Consider the following 17,055-nt stretch of genomic DNA (forward strand, 5'->3'; position numbering starts at 1 on the left):
TTCACCCTTCTGTCCTCAGGTACAGTATTACTATGTCATTAACCTTTGTATCCCTCTTATCTGTTTGCCAGATTTGTTTTTCCTGAAGACTAACCCACCTGGTCCAGAATTAATTTGACAGAAACTGTGTCTGTCGCCATCTCTTAAGCAAATACAGAGCCTGGCTCACAAATTGACCAGGAGGGGGCAATATTATGCTGGACTTCATCATGAGAATGTGTTAGGGAGTCAAAGGTGCCAGGCTTGTTGGATCATTTAAGTGCTTGATATTCAGAGGTCTGCTGTTTATAATTGTCATCACCTCATACAGGAAGGTCTGAAGCGTAGTGTCAAGTCTTTTAGCAGACTGATCAAGGAACAGAATTGGCATTTGAGCATTTAGACAACCAGCATCAGGACAAATCATCTCCTCCACTGTTCACTGTCCGGGTCGCCTTCACCAATTTGCTTCCCTCATTTCTGCTCAAACACAGATCCACAGAATGCTGAACCAAACTCACTATCTGAATAGCAAAGACAATTACATGTGCTACCATACATGCTCTAGTCTAGACAGATTCACATCCTGTAGCTACTCGTCCCAATATTGGATGGATAAGATGGGACTCTATAGGCTCAAAAGCCTGTTCAGAAGTGAGAAACATAGGCTACTATTTTAAGTCAACCACCCTGTAATTCGCACTATGACACAGACCATTAATAATTCTGATATAATAAGAAAAAAAGAAAAGAAAAGAACGGTAAAATAACATAAAACTACCTCTACTTCTAAAAACGAACAATAAAAGCAGTAGACGAAGAAATATCTTCTTTTTTTCACGCTTCCTTTGTCAGCCCCGTTGCTTGGTGACGTCGAAGGTTAAAGGTCAATCCAGCGACGACAACAACAACAGTCGTGTGTCAGGCTGGAAAGAGGAGCATGACGGGAACCTAAGCACTACTGTGTGTCTGCGTGTGTGGTTGTTGCGGGTTTGACTAGGGGATTGTAACGAGAACAATGACAGCCGCAGCTGTGGATGTATGAGGAACAGCTTTGTGTCGTGTAACTGCCGAAAAACAGATTGAAATACGAAAAACCTGTGTGAGGAAGCAGCGTTACCAGGTACGAAGCTAGTTAGCATTAGCATCTTTAGCAGCTACTTGTCAAACCAGCTGTCAGTCTTAACTTGTCTACGTGATTTGACATAATGACGTTGCCAACCATTTTTAACCAATGTGACAGGTTTTAGGCAGTAGTAGCTCCCCAATAAGCTTGCTGGACAATGATGGGAGTCAGCTGTTTGAAACTCAAACATATGTTGACACGGCCACTCACATGTTGTTTTGGTAGCCTCTTTGACTAACTAGCATGCTAACGTGAGAACTTAAACCATCATTTTAAACCATTTTACTATCATGTCTGTGTGTTTGCTGTAAGCCTTGATTGATAAATATTGAAACGGGTGTCATGGTTTGTTTTAACTTCAAAGGGGTTGCTACACCACATATGATTTTCTTAAACTATTGCTTTGTGGAGGCTAGGCTAACATTTTAAGTGGGCCAAGATAATTGAGTTTTCACTCTCCCCTTTCTGTGGATAATTACACAGGTACAATATATTCTGAGGCCTAGTGACTCCAGTGGTCCCTCTGAAAGACTGAAAATCAGCATTTCCTAATGCAGAGAATACCAATAAACGTTGCCACAGTCACTGCAGTATTGCAATTATTCTCCATATTGAGGGCTGGGAGTAGACATATGAGCTTCTGAAGTGCTCCAGTGATGTTCACTGTTCTGCAGACAAGGCAAGAATAAAATGTTTGTGGAATTATAGGGAAATACTGCAGGAAAATATGTGTCCGTAGATATAAATAAAAGCACAACAGACAGTTGACTGTAATGTTTGTCTTTCAGGATGGCAGGAGTATTTGACATCGACTTGGAGACTGAGGACGTCAGCGATACAGAGGTCTGTATCTCATGATTATTGAGCTTTTGTCACAGAAATAAACAGGGATGAGATGAGAATAGTGTAAATTTCCCCCTACTTTAATTGTGCATCAAACTTGAGCCCTTTATGAATTTTGAATTATGGAGTTAAACCAGATTTTTCTTTGAAATACTCCCTTTAGTGCTATTGTTTAACCCTCGTTTGTTTGCCATTCCTCCTTTGTAGGACGATGTCTGTGACTTCACAGTGCCAGAACCAGAGAAGTATGTTGAATGTAATATTTTTAAATTTTACATCCTTCAATAAACAAATATACAGCAACACCTATATGAAGTCTGAGGCACCCTCAGGAGACTCAGTCTCAGTCTCAGACAGCTTATTTTGTGTCAATCTCACCCTTATCCCAGTGTTCAGACAGAGGAGGTGGAGTTGACCAGTGAGAGTGTCAACAGAGACAGTGAGAGAGTTGGACCAGACTGCTTTGAGCTTCTTACTGTGCTGGGAAAAGGAGCCTATGGAAAGGTGTGTGTGTTGTAATTGACACTTTCTTTTTCTATCCACAGACGTCTGTCTTTTGTTTTTAGTTGTAATATTTAGATGTAACAACACCCCTATCTATTCTGTATTTGTACTTTGTTTATGCAGAACCACAGCCTAGACCTAACACCCATGAAAAGGGAAAACGTCCGTTAAGATGTGCCACTACATATATAACTTCTAGTGCTACACGATATGCAAAAACATTATATTGAGTGATTTTATTTTAATGAAAAAATAAATGTCTTCTTTAAGGTTTTTCAGGTGAGAAAGGTTCAAGGTGCCCAGATGGGGAAGATATTTGCCATGAAGGTCCTGAAAAAGGTACTTGGTTCTCATCTTCCCAGAGACACAGTTCCTGTTCCTCTGTTTCCTCTACGCTCCACTCTCTCAATCTGCCTTCCATTTCCTTCCTTGCTTTTATTTAATTTCTCTCCTTCTCATTTTTCTCTCATGTTTATGTTAAGGCTAAGATTGTGTGCAATGCGAAAGATACAGCCCATACACGAGCAGAGCGGGAGATCCTGGAGACAGTGAGACACCCATTCATCGTGGATCTGCTCTATGCCTTCCAGACTGGGGGAAAGCTCTACCTCATACTTGAGTGTCTAAGCGGTAAGACAGAAGCACTAAGGGCTGGATTGAGGCGTGGGAAGGATAAAAACATAGGAGTTAAGACACATTTTAATGGATAGTGGGGACAACAAGGAGGGAGAAAAATGGATGAATAGAGACATAAGGAAATTCTAGTATTACAGTATTGGAGGGAAAATCTATAATGTCATAACTCTCTAATGTTGGTCATCACCAGGAGGAGAGCTATTCATGCAGCTGGAGAAGGAGGGTATCTTCATGGAGGACACTGCTTGGTAAGGAATGCTTCTTTTCAACACATTGTTTACACACAAACTGTAATTTATTATTTTTATACGCTAGTGATATTGAATTGTTTCAAAGGAAATTATTCTCTGAAAATAACTTCTGTCCATGTGTAGTTTTTATCTAGGAGAGATCACATTGGCCCTGGGTCACCTCCATTCTAATGGGATTATTTACAGAGATCTCAAACCTGAAAACATCATGCTTAATCACCAAGGTAACACACAAACCGGTTTGTCTGGCAATATATGTAAAAAGCTCACCAATCCAAGATCAGATCATAGATCCATCTGAGTGGGGCGTTTCAGATGTTTCAGAATAAATTTCAGCTGTTGACCACAAACGATCCCTATGAATAGTGCTTGATCTTGTAGTATAGTATTTAGCTTAAATTCATGTTTTTCAAGATTTTTTGTGATCTCGAAATTCGATCGAAGTGCTTCAGTTTGACCAAACCTGATCCTAGGTGCCCTAATAAATGTAAACAATGTATGATTTATTTGTGTAATTTTCTGTCCCCTGCTTTGCTTCGCTGTAGTTGAAGACACATATTATTTTCCTTTGTTTTAAAGGACACATCAAGCTAACTGACTTTGGCCTCTGCAAGGAATCAATTCATGATGGAACAGTAACACACACCTTCTGTGGTACCATAGAGTACATGTGGGTAACATTGCACCTTCTCTCACCAACTCACTCAGATAAAAAAAAAATGACACTGTTTTTGACTCTGTAGTGATCACATGTGAAAACAGGTGCTGTTTTTTTCCCTCCTAAACTATTCTATAAGAACATGTGGTATGGTTTAGCGGGTTCTCTAGTGTTTCTTATGATATACATAATGTTGTAATGTCATTTGTCAATCCGTGAAACATTCAAGCAGAGTGATGTAACACAAATTGTAAAGGTATTATAGTTTTATGTGTATGTATATGTCTCCCTTTTCATTGTTTCCTCTTCTTTAGGGCCCCAGAGATCCTGACCAGGTCAGGTCACAACAGAGCAGTGGACTGGTGGAGCCTGGGGGCCCTGATGTACGATATGATGACTGGATCGGTAAGCCAGACCTGTGGCAGAGAACACATAGTTATTATGAGAAATCTATGGCAGGAGATGCGGAGAGCGGTGAGGAAGCCTCACTGAGGGTCCACATCACCCGACTTTACTCCTGTTATAACAAAAAAGTGGCAGCTGGAGCCCAAAATATTGTGGAACTATAAGTGAATGAAAGAAGACCATCTCCCTGATTAGAATTTCATCTCAGCAGTTTCTCAATGATCTCACCCCTTTGGCCTTATACCTCAACTTTGGTACAATAGATACGATTTGGAAATACTGCAATTAGGTAGAAATAATTAGACAGAGAATGTCTCTTCTTCAAAACGCACTGAAGGCAAGCATTTATCGAAAGAAATAGTCAAAGTCAAATAAAAGAAACAGTACAGCTCAGAATATGAGACCATAGATGGGATCACACCAGCTACAACACTCAAAGTGTTGATGTTCTAAACCGTGGGCCAGAGCCATTACTTACATAGTACCTATTGTATTGAGCTCCTTAACGCCATTGATTTTTCCACCAGCCTCCATTCACAGCTGAAAACAGAAAGAAGACCATTGACAAGATCTTGAAGTGTAAACTCAATCTGCCTCCATACCTCACCATTGATGCCAGGGACCTCATCAAGAAGGTAACACACAGAAAAATACTAACATACAATGTGCATGTGGATGAAGGTTGTATGTTCTTCTGTTTCATCAAGATTATGAATGTATTTGTTTCCGTTGTAATATGTTTGATCCTGCCAAAGGTCACTGCACACAGCTCATCCTAGTCCAGGTTCAACTCTCAAGGTCTCCCAATGGGATATTTCCTCTGTCCCCACCTGACTGACTGACATACGTACTGACTGATTGACTGACTGACATACAGTATATATTTACAATTACATGTATCATTCCATCTATTTTCAGCTATTGAAGAAGAATCCAGCCCAACGACTTGGCTCCAGTAAAACAGACTGTGCTGACATCCAGGTAACTAACTGTGGTAACATTTTCTCTCACTTACACTCTGTGATGACCAATGTAACCACTAGCAACCACCTTGGCTTATTACTGGATTTTTTTTATGTGGTTTCACTATAATTGTGCTAATAATGCATAATATCCATGTGACCAATGTGACATTCAAAAACAATTCCACCAGGTGAAATGCTGTATATCATCTAATGCAATGTCACAGAATTCACAAACGCAATTGGAGCAATTGGATGTAGAGAAAGAAACAATGGGTCGTAGTATACACCTGAAGCAAAAAGCACAAAGAGCAACAAGTGTCGACTGAGTTGTCCTGTTCCGGTATAGCACCCGCATTGTTTAAATGGCAAATTTGCTTGCACCCATGGGTGTGTTAGTCGTAATGTGCGACGCACTGCTATCTTTGAGCAGCAGAAAGTGATTGCATGATAAACCAAGAAAAACCTTGGCTGGACCCAGTGTCGTGGTATTTCACTGTAATTATAAGGATGCATTACCATGACAGTGCCAACATACACAGATATACTGGCAGAATAAGCCGAAACTGAGCTTAGATGTTTGGATCATTCAGAAAGTCAAGAAAGCTTTAATGGGATTTGATGTTTTTAATGATGGTTTAATGTGGATATTATCAATACAGAATATTCAGACAAAAAAGAAGAACAAGAAAAAAGCTGTTCATTTTCTCTGCAGAAACATCCTTTCTTCAAGCACATTAACTGGGATGACCTGCTGAACAAGAGAGTGGAACCACCATACAAGCCACAGCTGGTGAGTCATCAGTTGTCATTTTGTGCCCATTATGTTATCAAATAGCTTCTTAAATTCATATTATGCTTTTTTACTCTGGCCTGTTCCTTTTCTGTTCAACTTCTGGCTTTCCCTGTCTGTCTCTCTGTAGCACTCAGATGAGGATGTGAGCCAGTTTGACACCAGGTTTACCAGACAGACGCCAGTGGACAGTCCAGATGACACCACACTCAGCCACAGTGCAGAGCTAGCCTTTGCTGTGAGATACTTGTCCTCTTTAAATATGTATATGTAGACGTTAGAAACCATAGCCAACTGGAAATGAAACCTGAAACATCTGTTTCAGGTCACGAGTCAGTGCCTCTTTCCCTTTTAACATAGCTGTTATAGGGAGGAAACCAGAATTACTGTTTCTGTCCACCACTAACTGAGGGGCCATTTTGTTACAGGGTTTTACCTACGTGGCTCCATCGGTCCTGGAGAGTCTAAAAGAAGGTTTCTCGTTCGAACCCCGAACACGCCCTGTACGCCGGCACAACAGCAGCCCACGCACACCCATCAGGTAACACAGAAAACATCAGTGGAATCTATTACGCCACATCACAACTAACATTTGTCATTCATCATTAGTCCTAACAACATATACAGTATACTATTTAGAGACAAACAAGGCAAGAACAAATATTAAATCATAATCATGAGCATAAGAATTCTGGTTACCCTTTTTTCAGGATAAATAGATTTCTGAATTCATTTAAATTCAAAGGATTTAACCAATCAGGCTAACTTTTTCAATGAACAATTATCATGTTGTTTTCTACATTATCTCAGAAAGTTTTACATCAATAATGTGTGACCTACAGTTTCTTCTTTCTTTATGGAATCACTAAAGTCACTTACAAATCTAAGGATGCATTAAAAATGGTAAATCATCTCATGTTTCTTCAGTCCCCTGAAGTTTTCTCCCGCCGGACCCTTCAAATCCAGTATCGACAGAGAGACAGACCCTTTCTCTCCCACCTCGCCACCGACACTACCAGTTTCAGTGGCGCTGGAAAACGGAGCTGCCAGTCAGCCGATCAGGACCCCTGCAAGAAACAAAAAGCAGAAAGGACATCGGAGATGAGGAGGAAACGTTCAAAGAGTCGGTTTATGCTGCAAATCTTTGGTCAGATTAATATTTTCGATTGCACACGAAAGTGTAACAGCTCACAGTTGAAGTGTTCTTTTTTTTTCTGGTATCATGCTTTAATTTTGAAGTGGTTTTTGAGATCCCTGGAAAGCTAAAGGCAATCAATTTTTTTTTTTTTTTTTTTCTGTCATTCATCTTAGAGATACAGCACTTGGGGCTTACTGCCCTGCTCTTCCAGACGGTACCCAGGTAGATCACGTTACCCACATCTCACTGGATCAGTGTGGAATATCCATGCTTTTATTTAATCTGGATCAAAGAACCTCAGTTTCAGTATTGTTCACTGATGGTCATGTTACTGTGTACAGACTCTGTATATCTGCACTTATAGTTCTGTCACACTGTAGCTTTCATATGGAAAATGATGACTTGTGTAAAAAACAAAAAAAATCTCAACATCAAAATAATAGAAAAGAGGGCAACAGACCAACTGCTTTTCCTCATGAACCTCTCCAGGTCATGAGTTGCCAAGGTAAAGATTTTGTATGTAATGTAAATGCAAGTATGATTAAGGTGAAGGAAAGTTGTGATATTAAGCAGGGTGTGTGAGAAGAGGTCAGCTATTACTGTCTGACATTTTAATTAATTAATCTTTTTTTCAGCTTGGTTGCATTAACTTAAAATTGTAAGATTTCATCATGTGTTGGGGTGGAACTGTATTATATAGGAAACTACTGAATGACTGCTACTTCACATGTAAGATAAATTATATTCATGAATGCTAGGTTTGTAGTGAACATTTCTGTCTGAAAATATTGCTACTTTCTTGAGTGGTTGTTCTTGTCTACTGCCAAAATTTTTCACACATACTATCCTCATATTGTGCAAACGGACCAGTTCCAAACAGAGAGCACTTAACAAGATGGAAATACTGTATTTATTTATTTTGGATCATTAATAAAACATCCATAGGTTGTTAATAGTGGTGCTTTCAGAAAATCAATCATAATCTTGTATAAAAAAAGAGTATTTTGGGTTACCGGATGAACCTATTTTTACACATGAAACTTAGGCCAAATAGTATTTAAATAATAAGCATAATTGTAGATATTTGTGCTTATTAGTGCTTGATTGTCACTGCCTCACACACCCCCTACTCAAACCGTGGATTTAGCAGAAAGGCTATTAGGTTCATTTGATGCCAAAATTCTTTCTGCATCTTGATGTTTTTTTTTTTAAAGAAAAATGACTCGTAGACAAGATAAACTGAACCAAATCTTTGCATGAATCTTAAGGAACAAAAAAATACAAGCACTTGAAGAGGCAAAATAAGGAAAATTATAGAGGAAAAAATACTACAAATTAATTTAGGAAAACAAAATACACCAGACATGTTGAATTGTAAAATGATCTATGAACTTCTGAGCTTGAAGTCATTGTGATGCAGTGATATTGTATTGACAATTGAAAGTAATTGGGGCAACTATTGTATGGAGTAAAGATGAGGCAAAATTGGAACATTCCTGTGGTGGAAAAATGAATAATAAGTTAACATCATGTTTTTATCTGTCTGCTGAATCACCCTATTGTCTCAAAGCATAACACAATGTCTGTCCATCATGGTTTATATGCTGAAAAAATAAAGAATGTATTTCAAAAGGTGTTATCCTGTAAAAGGGAATAAACTCTATTGCTCTGAACTCTAGTCCTGACTCCAGTGTATTGAGTGAGAGAGAAGAAAGTTACGTTACTCCTCTAATATAAACTGGCGGACACATCACTGACCACAGAATTCAGATGTGAGCATTTCTTCCACTCTGCAAATTCTGAATTCCCAAATGGTCATGGTGGGATTAAAAAAACAGGAAAACCCTCTCAAATGAGGAGTTGGTCTGCCTCGGGTTAAACAATGGCAAAGAGGCTCATACAATATCATGGTGTTTTTTGTATTGAGGTTTCATTGAATTAATGAATTAACTTGGTGTGCAAATACAGTAGGCTCCTGTCTGACTTCCATCCTCTGCTGTATTGTATTTAAAGTTTCCCAACCTGGCGCAGACTTTATGAACTCGACTCTGCAAGGCCTCCTTTTGGTTGGTCCACTGGTGACCCTTTGCTGTATGTCATTTCCACTCTCTCTGCCTCCCCATCTCCTGTCATTATCAATTAAAGGCAAAAACGCCCCAAAAATATACTTAAAAAAAAGAAAAAGAAAAAAGATAGAGCCACATACGTAATAGGACATCTCAGTCTAAAACCCTATAAAAGCTGGGTAGATGCACATGGACAGCATCCTTGAGATGACTCTAACCTGGATCCAACCAGGAGGAGACTGCAATGAGCATAAGGGGCATGTGAATAAGGAGGAGGCAGCACAAAGGAGCAACAAAGATTTGAAACTCACAAGAATTTCATGACAGGAGAAAAGTTGTACAGGAGAACACCCTAAAACCTCCATATTGTACTTCAGTGCAAATTGTACCTGTCGTATTTAGAAGATGGAAGGATTGACAAGAGGCCAAACTGTAAAACGTATTGACAGATTTTTTTCATGCTCTCATATTTCAAAGTATCCACAATGAAAAAGTCCTATTACAGTTATTGTTGCTTAAGGACACAGTGCTGCAGCTCTCTGCCACCACACTGTGGCTGATTTTACAACTGTACTCTGCTACTTCAGTCACTGAGAGCAAACTGTCACATTTTCTCATTGCTGAAGGCCAGACTGAAGGCCAGACTGAAACAATGTTTAAGTTTTGCTGTGATGGAAGCATTTATTTTTTGGTGTTTTTGTTTTCACTTTTGTGTGTGTGTTTTATTTTATTCACATGTTTGTTTGTTTTTTATTATTATATATTGTATTATAATAGTAAATGTTTATACACAGTTGCCCATAAAGTTGTAATCATTTTATTCTCAGAAAATTCCTCTTTTTATTCCTATTATAAAGGTTAACTGTGGTTTAATTTTCACAGTGATATGTTTGGAAGAGGTTGATCAATAAAGTTTTGAGAAGATATAGCCTACACTTTATCTATCAAGAATAAATCAAACTGTCACAATCGTTTCATGAGAATAGGTAAAAACATTCTATTCCAACTTTATGGGCAACACATATCAAATATGATCCTAAACTATATCAAATATGTATATCTTGCTTATTATGATGATTATATTAAATATTAAATTATATTATTGACAGGATATATTTTTTTATATTTTGAATACTGGGCAATGTTATTTATCTTTACTGAAGAATATGTGTATAATATTAAAATTGTATTGAAATACAAGTTTTTTTGTTTTGTTTGTTTTACTGGACAGGCCTGAAGCCAAATTATCTCCTGGGATGATGATTAATACGCACATGTTCTTTTTTTAATTGTTCTTTTTCAGGCAAATACTTCCTAAGAGCCTCATGTTGTGATCAGAGATGAGGTGTAATGTTTGTGTGAGCGTGGGTTGTGACATGAGAGTGAGTGACTATATAACATACAGAAGTAGTAGTAGTAGTAACATAGTTGCCCACTTTGGTTACAACTGCCTTGGTTTTGTTTACACAGAGGAGTGAAATCCTGTTTGAATCAGCTGATCAACCTACTGTACAACAGCTATATGACTATGTAATAACCCACAAATAAATTCTGTTGAGCTCACGGCCATCTGCTCTAATTTAACCTGAGACTAAGTGAGAAGAGGGCTATGAACAATCATGGCAGAATCAAAACATTTGATCTTTTTTTTTAGAGATAGGCCTATATCAGTCACTGTTTCTTGTGACTGCAACATTGTTGAGGTTATAAACTAACTTCAGCACAGGGGCCAGTTGGAGTCAACATTATTCCCACCTACTCCTGCCATAGTTACAGATCAGCCACAGTTTTGTTCACTGTTTACAATCCTGTCAACTTGGATTGAAATTTATCGGAACATCTCACACATGCAAGAGAGAGAGAGAGAGAGAGTCAGCTTCTCCTGTAGTCTGTATGACATTTAGAATCAGCAAGGTTGTTGGGCTGCAGTGTATGTTTTGTAACTGGAGAGGTCGACGGTCACATAACTCCCCCAGCTCCTACTGAGAGTGGCCTGTGACGAGGCGGCGTATCCAGTGACAAACACAGACGAGATGGAAACAAGTGAGTGTGTTTGCTGATCTTGCACAGAGCATGTAGAAAGGACCGCTCTAAGGAATGCATGACTGTAGCAACCGAAGCAGCGATGCACTAATCAATGTTTTCATATCAATGATGGGTGAAATGTGTAATACAAACACTCACCGATATGAATCCAGTGAGTGTTCCCCTCAGAGCTCGTATCTTTAGTGTCTCTGCCAGCATTTTTTTCCCCTCTTTTTGTTCTGTGTCACAGTCAATCTTGTTTCTAGCAAATGTAAGCAGCTGTTTTCATTTGAAAGCTGTGATAAACCCACTGTTCCAGTCAGAGCTTTGTGGGCAGGATTAATAACATTTTGATGTCATTTTCTTGCATATAGCCAGTTAACAACAGAAACAAGGCAGCAAGCATGGATGAAATTGATGCAGTTCTACAATTTGTGGTGAATCCTACAATGGCCAAACCACATCCGCTACTTTATATTGGTGTGAAAAAGTGACACATGGACAAAGGATGCAGTTAGCAGTTAGCTGCATTAACCTCTACAACACTGAAGCTTCTCTCAGGAGTTGGTTGAACCAAAAATCTCACCGGTCGTTTTGAGTTTGTGTCATTTTGCCCTTCCAAAAGTTTGAGAACCACTGGTAGCAATGCTGAAGGACCAGAGATGTTGTCACCTCCTTTATTCAGCTGGGTGTTGGTCTCTCATCCCTTTCCTGGACTTCTAAAATAACCTCCACATGTGTATGGGGCAGGTCAGATATCTTCATTGTAGGACCACCGGATGAGACAAGCAGAGGGCCTGCACACGAATGTAATAACCATGCGTCTTTTTTTTTTTTTTGTTATTGTTCTTCAGGTCAAAAAAGGCAGGACGTGATATTTTTTGTCACACTCTTCCCGGTTCATGTCTGTGTTTGTCTGCTTCCTATTAGATTAGATAGACTTTATTATTAGACTCCAACTTACAGTATGTCTTCATTTTCTGATGAATTTCCTCTATGTATCATCTTGTACAGCAAAGAACATCCTGATGATAAGGCTGCTGGGCTCCTTATGGGCGACACATTATTCCCATCTGAGCTACTCTTCACTGGCCACTGACATGATGTGAGACTGGTAAGTAATAGTAAAATTCAGTTCTCAAAGCAGACTGAGGATGCCAGGAAGAGTGCTGCTGGTAATTTTCAGCCCCGTTTAGACCTCTCCACCATGGATTTTATTTTATTTTTTAAATTTCTGACCAATAGGAGAAGAGTTTGTTAGCATATGTCATTTGTTTACAACTTTGGACCATTTGAACTGTTACCGTGTGTGAACACCAAAAAAGGCCCCCAAAAAAGAATGTGCAATAGTTGTATCGGCAAAAACATTTGAGTGGATACAGTTAGATTATGTTCATCATAAAACTGTTACATATGGTTTGCAAAGCTTTTATCTGATATGTCAGCATTCATGTCACCCACTACAAAAAAACTTGGCTTGGTTCTCAGAGATAAAAGAATGTATAAAAGCAAGTCGATTTAGGTATTTATTTTATCCTCATTGTCCAATGCTTCATATGATGTATATACATTGAGGATGCTAAATTCATTGTTATTAATTTTTATAAGGACAGCAATACACCAGTCAGCTTCAAGCCAGATGACATTTATCATTGAGTCCAACTTTTTGTGTCAGAGGATGGCCACGCCCCCTGCTATCCTTCCTCTCACTACATGTATTCTCAGGGAAAGATCCGTTGTGGATTCACCAACCCCGTTAAAATTGTCATTAAAAGAGTTCAGTTTCCCCAAGCTTTGGTAACAGAGTTTCTTGGAGACATACTGTAGAATGTAGCAGCAAGCTGTCCACTACTGAGCGCCGGGGTGAACATTGAGTGAGTTGGATAGTTCCAGATACCTCCTACTTGTTCAACATCTATCTTACTGCTCCATTTTTACTTTGTTGTCTCTATTTGTAGTCCCGATTCATCATAATTTCCTGACTTGATAGAGGAGAAGTGTGGATGAGATTCAAAAGTAAAGTCCAGGGGGAGTTAGTGTCCATTTTCAGTATCAGGTATGAGAAATTGCAGTGAAATTCAAGACTTTCAAAGAAAAGTAAAAACTTTTAAGTTTCTGAGGTTCTGAATATCACCTAAATCCTTGCTGAAAGATATTTGTACTGTTACTCTTTTACGCTCTTCACCAAGAAAGGTGTATATAAAGCCTGTGTTTATGAAAATAAGAATTATTCAGAGAAAAAGTCTGACTAGAAGACAGAGTCACTATCTTTGCTCCACATGCACATAATCTGACAGAATTGGTAACTTTTAGACTCTATAATCTTCATATCTTCCAATAATCCACAACAATAGCTGAAAAATGATGAGAACAATATGAAAAAAAGAGAGATGATGTGCTTCTATAGCTTAAGGCAAAACAAAAAAAAAGAAAAATGAATTTGTTAATTGGGATAAAAGTCACATGGGTTTGATTTGAACAGTTCCCTCTTCTGTTTTTTTGTCCTGTCTGCAAGTTTGTTTCCTCCATCAAACCAGACAGCGCTAGTTTAAAAAAGAAAAGAAAAAACACCACACAAGGAGGATTGCTGTCTGTTGTTCTGCTTCAGAAAGAGAAGTGGAAATGCACCAAGGAATTGAATATGCTGAGTAAAACAAGAATCCAGGCAAAAGGGCACTAAGGTCACAAAGTTTAAGTTACAATGGCAATTTATTGATTGAGTTTATTCATGAAAACACACACACACTTTCATTATTAGAAACAAGAAAATGAAAGAGAAATTTCATCAGTCTCTACAGAGAAAACACCCAACATAACAACAAAAATACAAAGTGAACACAAGGAAAGGTTCTTATAAATAATTTACATTGATAATAATGATAAATAAGAGTGAAATTAATTAAAAAGGCAGTTTGTTTTGATATTTGGCCCACAGAGAATCAAATGAGGATTAATCATGGTGTTATGGAGAATCAAACAAGGGTCACTGGGAATAATTGACACATAATGATTTTGACACATTTTTTAACCCATCTTCAATTAAGATTTGGGGATGACACAGAAGAAAACCAAAACAATGGGTTGTCCTTATTGTCATGAGCTGCATTACATTGATTGATCTGCAAGGAGAAAATATTTTCACCCTGAGTCTTTGCTTTTATTTTTCCATTGAAATCACAGAAGAGATTAATGTGGTTTCAATAAAATAAAATAAAAACTCTTATAATCCTCCAGCTTGTAAGCCATGATGAATTCCTTAAGAAGGTACAGTTATGAAGCAGTTGACAAAAATGAACTATTGACTTGTTGATAGCTGTAAAACACAGGAGGTAACATCTCTATGAAATTGTCACTTAACCTCTATAAAGGACTCGTGCTTTTTCTTGTTTTTGGCTCTAATTTGTTTCACATTAAATTGATTTTAGATGGGAACGCAGTGGCCTGTCAGGCTAAAGTTAGACAGAGCATCAAGGTAACAACGTCAAAATATTTACTCAAACTGACTTTTTTAAAAGTATTTTTTTGCATAGCAGCACAATTCTTTCAATTATGTCTTTGTCATATGATTCTCATGTTCCTGCTAAAAGGACACTAGCTCGGCCGAGGCAAATGTAAAACATACACCATGCAGTCCTCAGAGAAACTGGATTTAGCCCTAAATTTAATGCCTTTGCACCACCCCTTCACCAAATTTGACAAAGGACACAGCAGGACTACTGTATGTCAATGGTACAGTTCTGCTGCAGGACACAGCAGGAGTATGCAAAAAGCTTAGTTCTGCTGTGTCCTAAACAGACACAGACTTGGTTGAGGCAATAATATTTGACTTTTTCACTGAGGAATAACAGAAAACAAAAGAGGGAGGCAAGGGCTTAGTTCATGTTTTTATACTTGTGTGTAGACTATGCAAATTATTACCAACATACCAACTTACCCAGATAAGCTGCTTTGTCCTTCAGGCCATTCTGTTAAAGGGCAGTTTACCGGCTAGCACGGGAGTTTGTGGGGGAGGGAGGGAGGGACAGGGCATCAGTTTCTGGGGGGAGGGAGGATTTGGCCAAAACACTTTGTGACAGGGTTCCTTGTTACACTATAACAACAGAAAACTCAGACCTCTGGCCAAGACCTGTTGCGCAACCGGTGGTGTGACAGTGTATACACAAAAGAGAGTGAAATGGAGTAAGGGGCACAGAGATGGAGGGGTAAGGGTGGGCGGTGGTGGTGGTGGTGGGGTGATAGTGAAATGTCTTGAATTTATAATGTGCTCTTTGCTTACCACTATCTACACTTACAGATTTAAATTATCTTGCTGTGAAAAATATATATTAAACATCTACATCCAACATTTTAACCGTTTAGCAAACCGTTAAAACCATATTTCAACACATGCAGGTCGAATAGACTGGAGACATTTGGGTTATTGCTTTTGTTAGGGTCACAAGCATTCCCGCAACGCTGGGAATGTGGGGGTTTTAGATCATCATTGAGTTTTGAAGCAGTAACTTGAGTCTTTTGGCACAACATAATGTGTATAGCCAACAAGTTCATATTTAAGACCCCATGATATTTTAAAACAAGTCAACTGGAAACTACTTGCTTATCTCCAGCTCATAAAAGTGCAACAGTGACTAATCAGGATGGCCTTGGTAGAAGGGTAAATGGAGTGGATCTCATGACCTTAGTAGTTTTAAATTACCTTGATCTGCTTTATTCAGATACATTTATGTTTTGAAAACATGAAATTCAACTTGTCATGGTTATAATTGCTGCGGACATGTGACTCCCTGAAGCTCAGCAGTCAATGTACTTGTACCAAGTGTGGCAATAAAAGTACCATTAATGACTCCACTCTGATTGGTCCTTTGCGCCCTCCTCACTGCTTCGTGGTGTTCGAGGTAATGAGTCACTCTGTGGTGTTAATGCAGGTTGCTTGTTGCTGGGGAATGGTTTAGGATCATGAAAGGCAGTTGTAGCAGCTGACTGACTCCCCTCCTCACTGAGTTCCTGTGCATGCTCCAACTGACCCATCAATGAAAAGCCACTTTCTTCCCTCTCTCTGGTGCGTGGCTGTGCAGGAGAGCGAAAGGGAGGTGGGAAAACGATAGACAATACAGTAACCCAACGCTGGCCAGACTCACAATGTGAGGTCTCTGTGCCTTGGTAGACTACCAGACAGAGAGGCCTTTCTCATGATCCAACTGCTTCACCAATCCCACGCCAGCATTCCTCTGAACTTTGATTATGCAGCAAACACATGTATATTCACGTGCTAATCACGTCACCTCGCCAGGGACACCCTGTAACGTAATTAAGATAGAAGGCTCACGTGATCCAAGACGGCCAATACATTGAGGGGACAAAGCTTTCTTGTGATTACATAATCCTGTCAATAAAAGACTGGCTAATTGTTTAACCTGTTGATGTATGTTGTAGCAACCCGCCGGATGTCCTGCTGTGCCCTTACCATTTTAGCTTCACTGAGCACAGTATGGCTCCACCACCATGTCAAAACAATAATCTGATTAATACAAATGTTATACTTTTACATGTTGAGTGGAAAATTGTTGTTGTTGTTGTGTTCCTCTTCATTTACAGGGATTCAGTCATGAGTGTCAACAAGGGTAAAATACTAAACAATAAGATATTCATAACTGATGATAACTGATAAC

General features: G+C 38.9%; 1 protein-coding gene across 2 annotated transcripts; it reads left to right on the forward strand.

Moving 5' to 3' along the window:
• The first annotated feature begins 891 nt into the window (after positions 1–891).
• Positions 892–8,498, forward strand: LOC146991895 (ribosomal protein S6 kinase beta-2-like). Of its 2 annotated transcripts, none has more exons than XM_085780398.1 (16): positions 892–1,102; positions 1,894–1,948; positions 2,156–2,193; positions 2,338–2,452; positions 2,723–2,791; positions 2,935–3,082; positions 3,279–3,336; positions 3,463–3,563; positions 3,919–4,009; positions 4,312–4,402; positions 4,930–5,037; positions 5,321–5,383; positions 6,080–6,157; positions 6,288–6,395; positions 6,586–6,698; positions 7,085–8,498. In XM_085780398.1, the coding sequence occupies exons 2-16, from the start codon at positions 1,895–1,897 to the stop codon at positions 7,260–7,262; spliced, it is 1,413 nt and encodes a 470-aa protein (XP_085636524.1). In that variant the 5' UTR covers positions 892–1,102; position 1,894; the 3' UTR covers positions 7,263–8,498. The 2 variants fall into 2 exon arrangements, with proteins under 2 accessions (XP_085636524.1, XP_085636532.1); XM_085780406.1 differs by lacking the exon at positions 892–1,102 and adding an exon at positions 1,249–1,271.
• Positions 8,499–17,055: the final 8,557 nt, after the last annotated feature.

Source organism: Trachurus japonicus, chromosome 1 (genome assembly GCF_045865225.1).
Source record: "Trachurus japonicus isolate A0001 chromosome 1, Traja_1.0".
Taxonomy (NCBI): domain Eukaryota; kingdom Metazoa; phylum Chordata; class Actinopteri; order Carangiformes; family Carangidae; genus Trachurus; species Trachurus japonicus.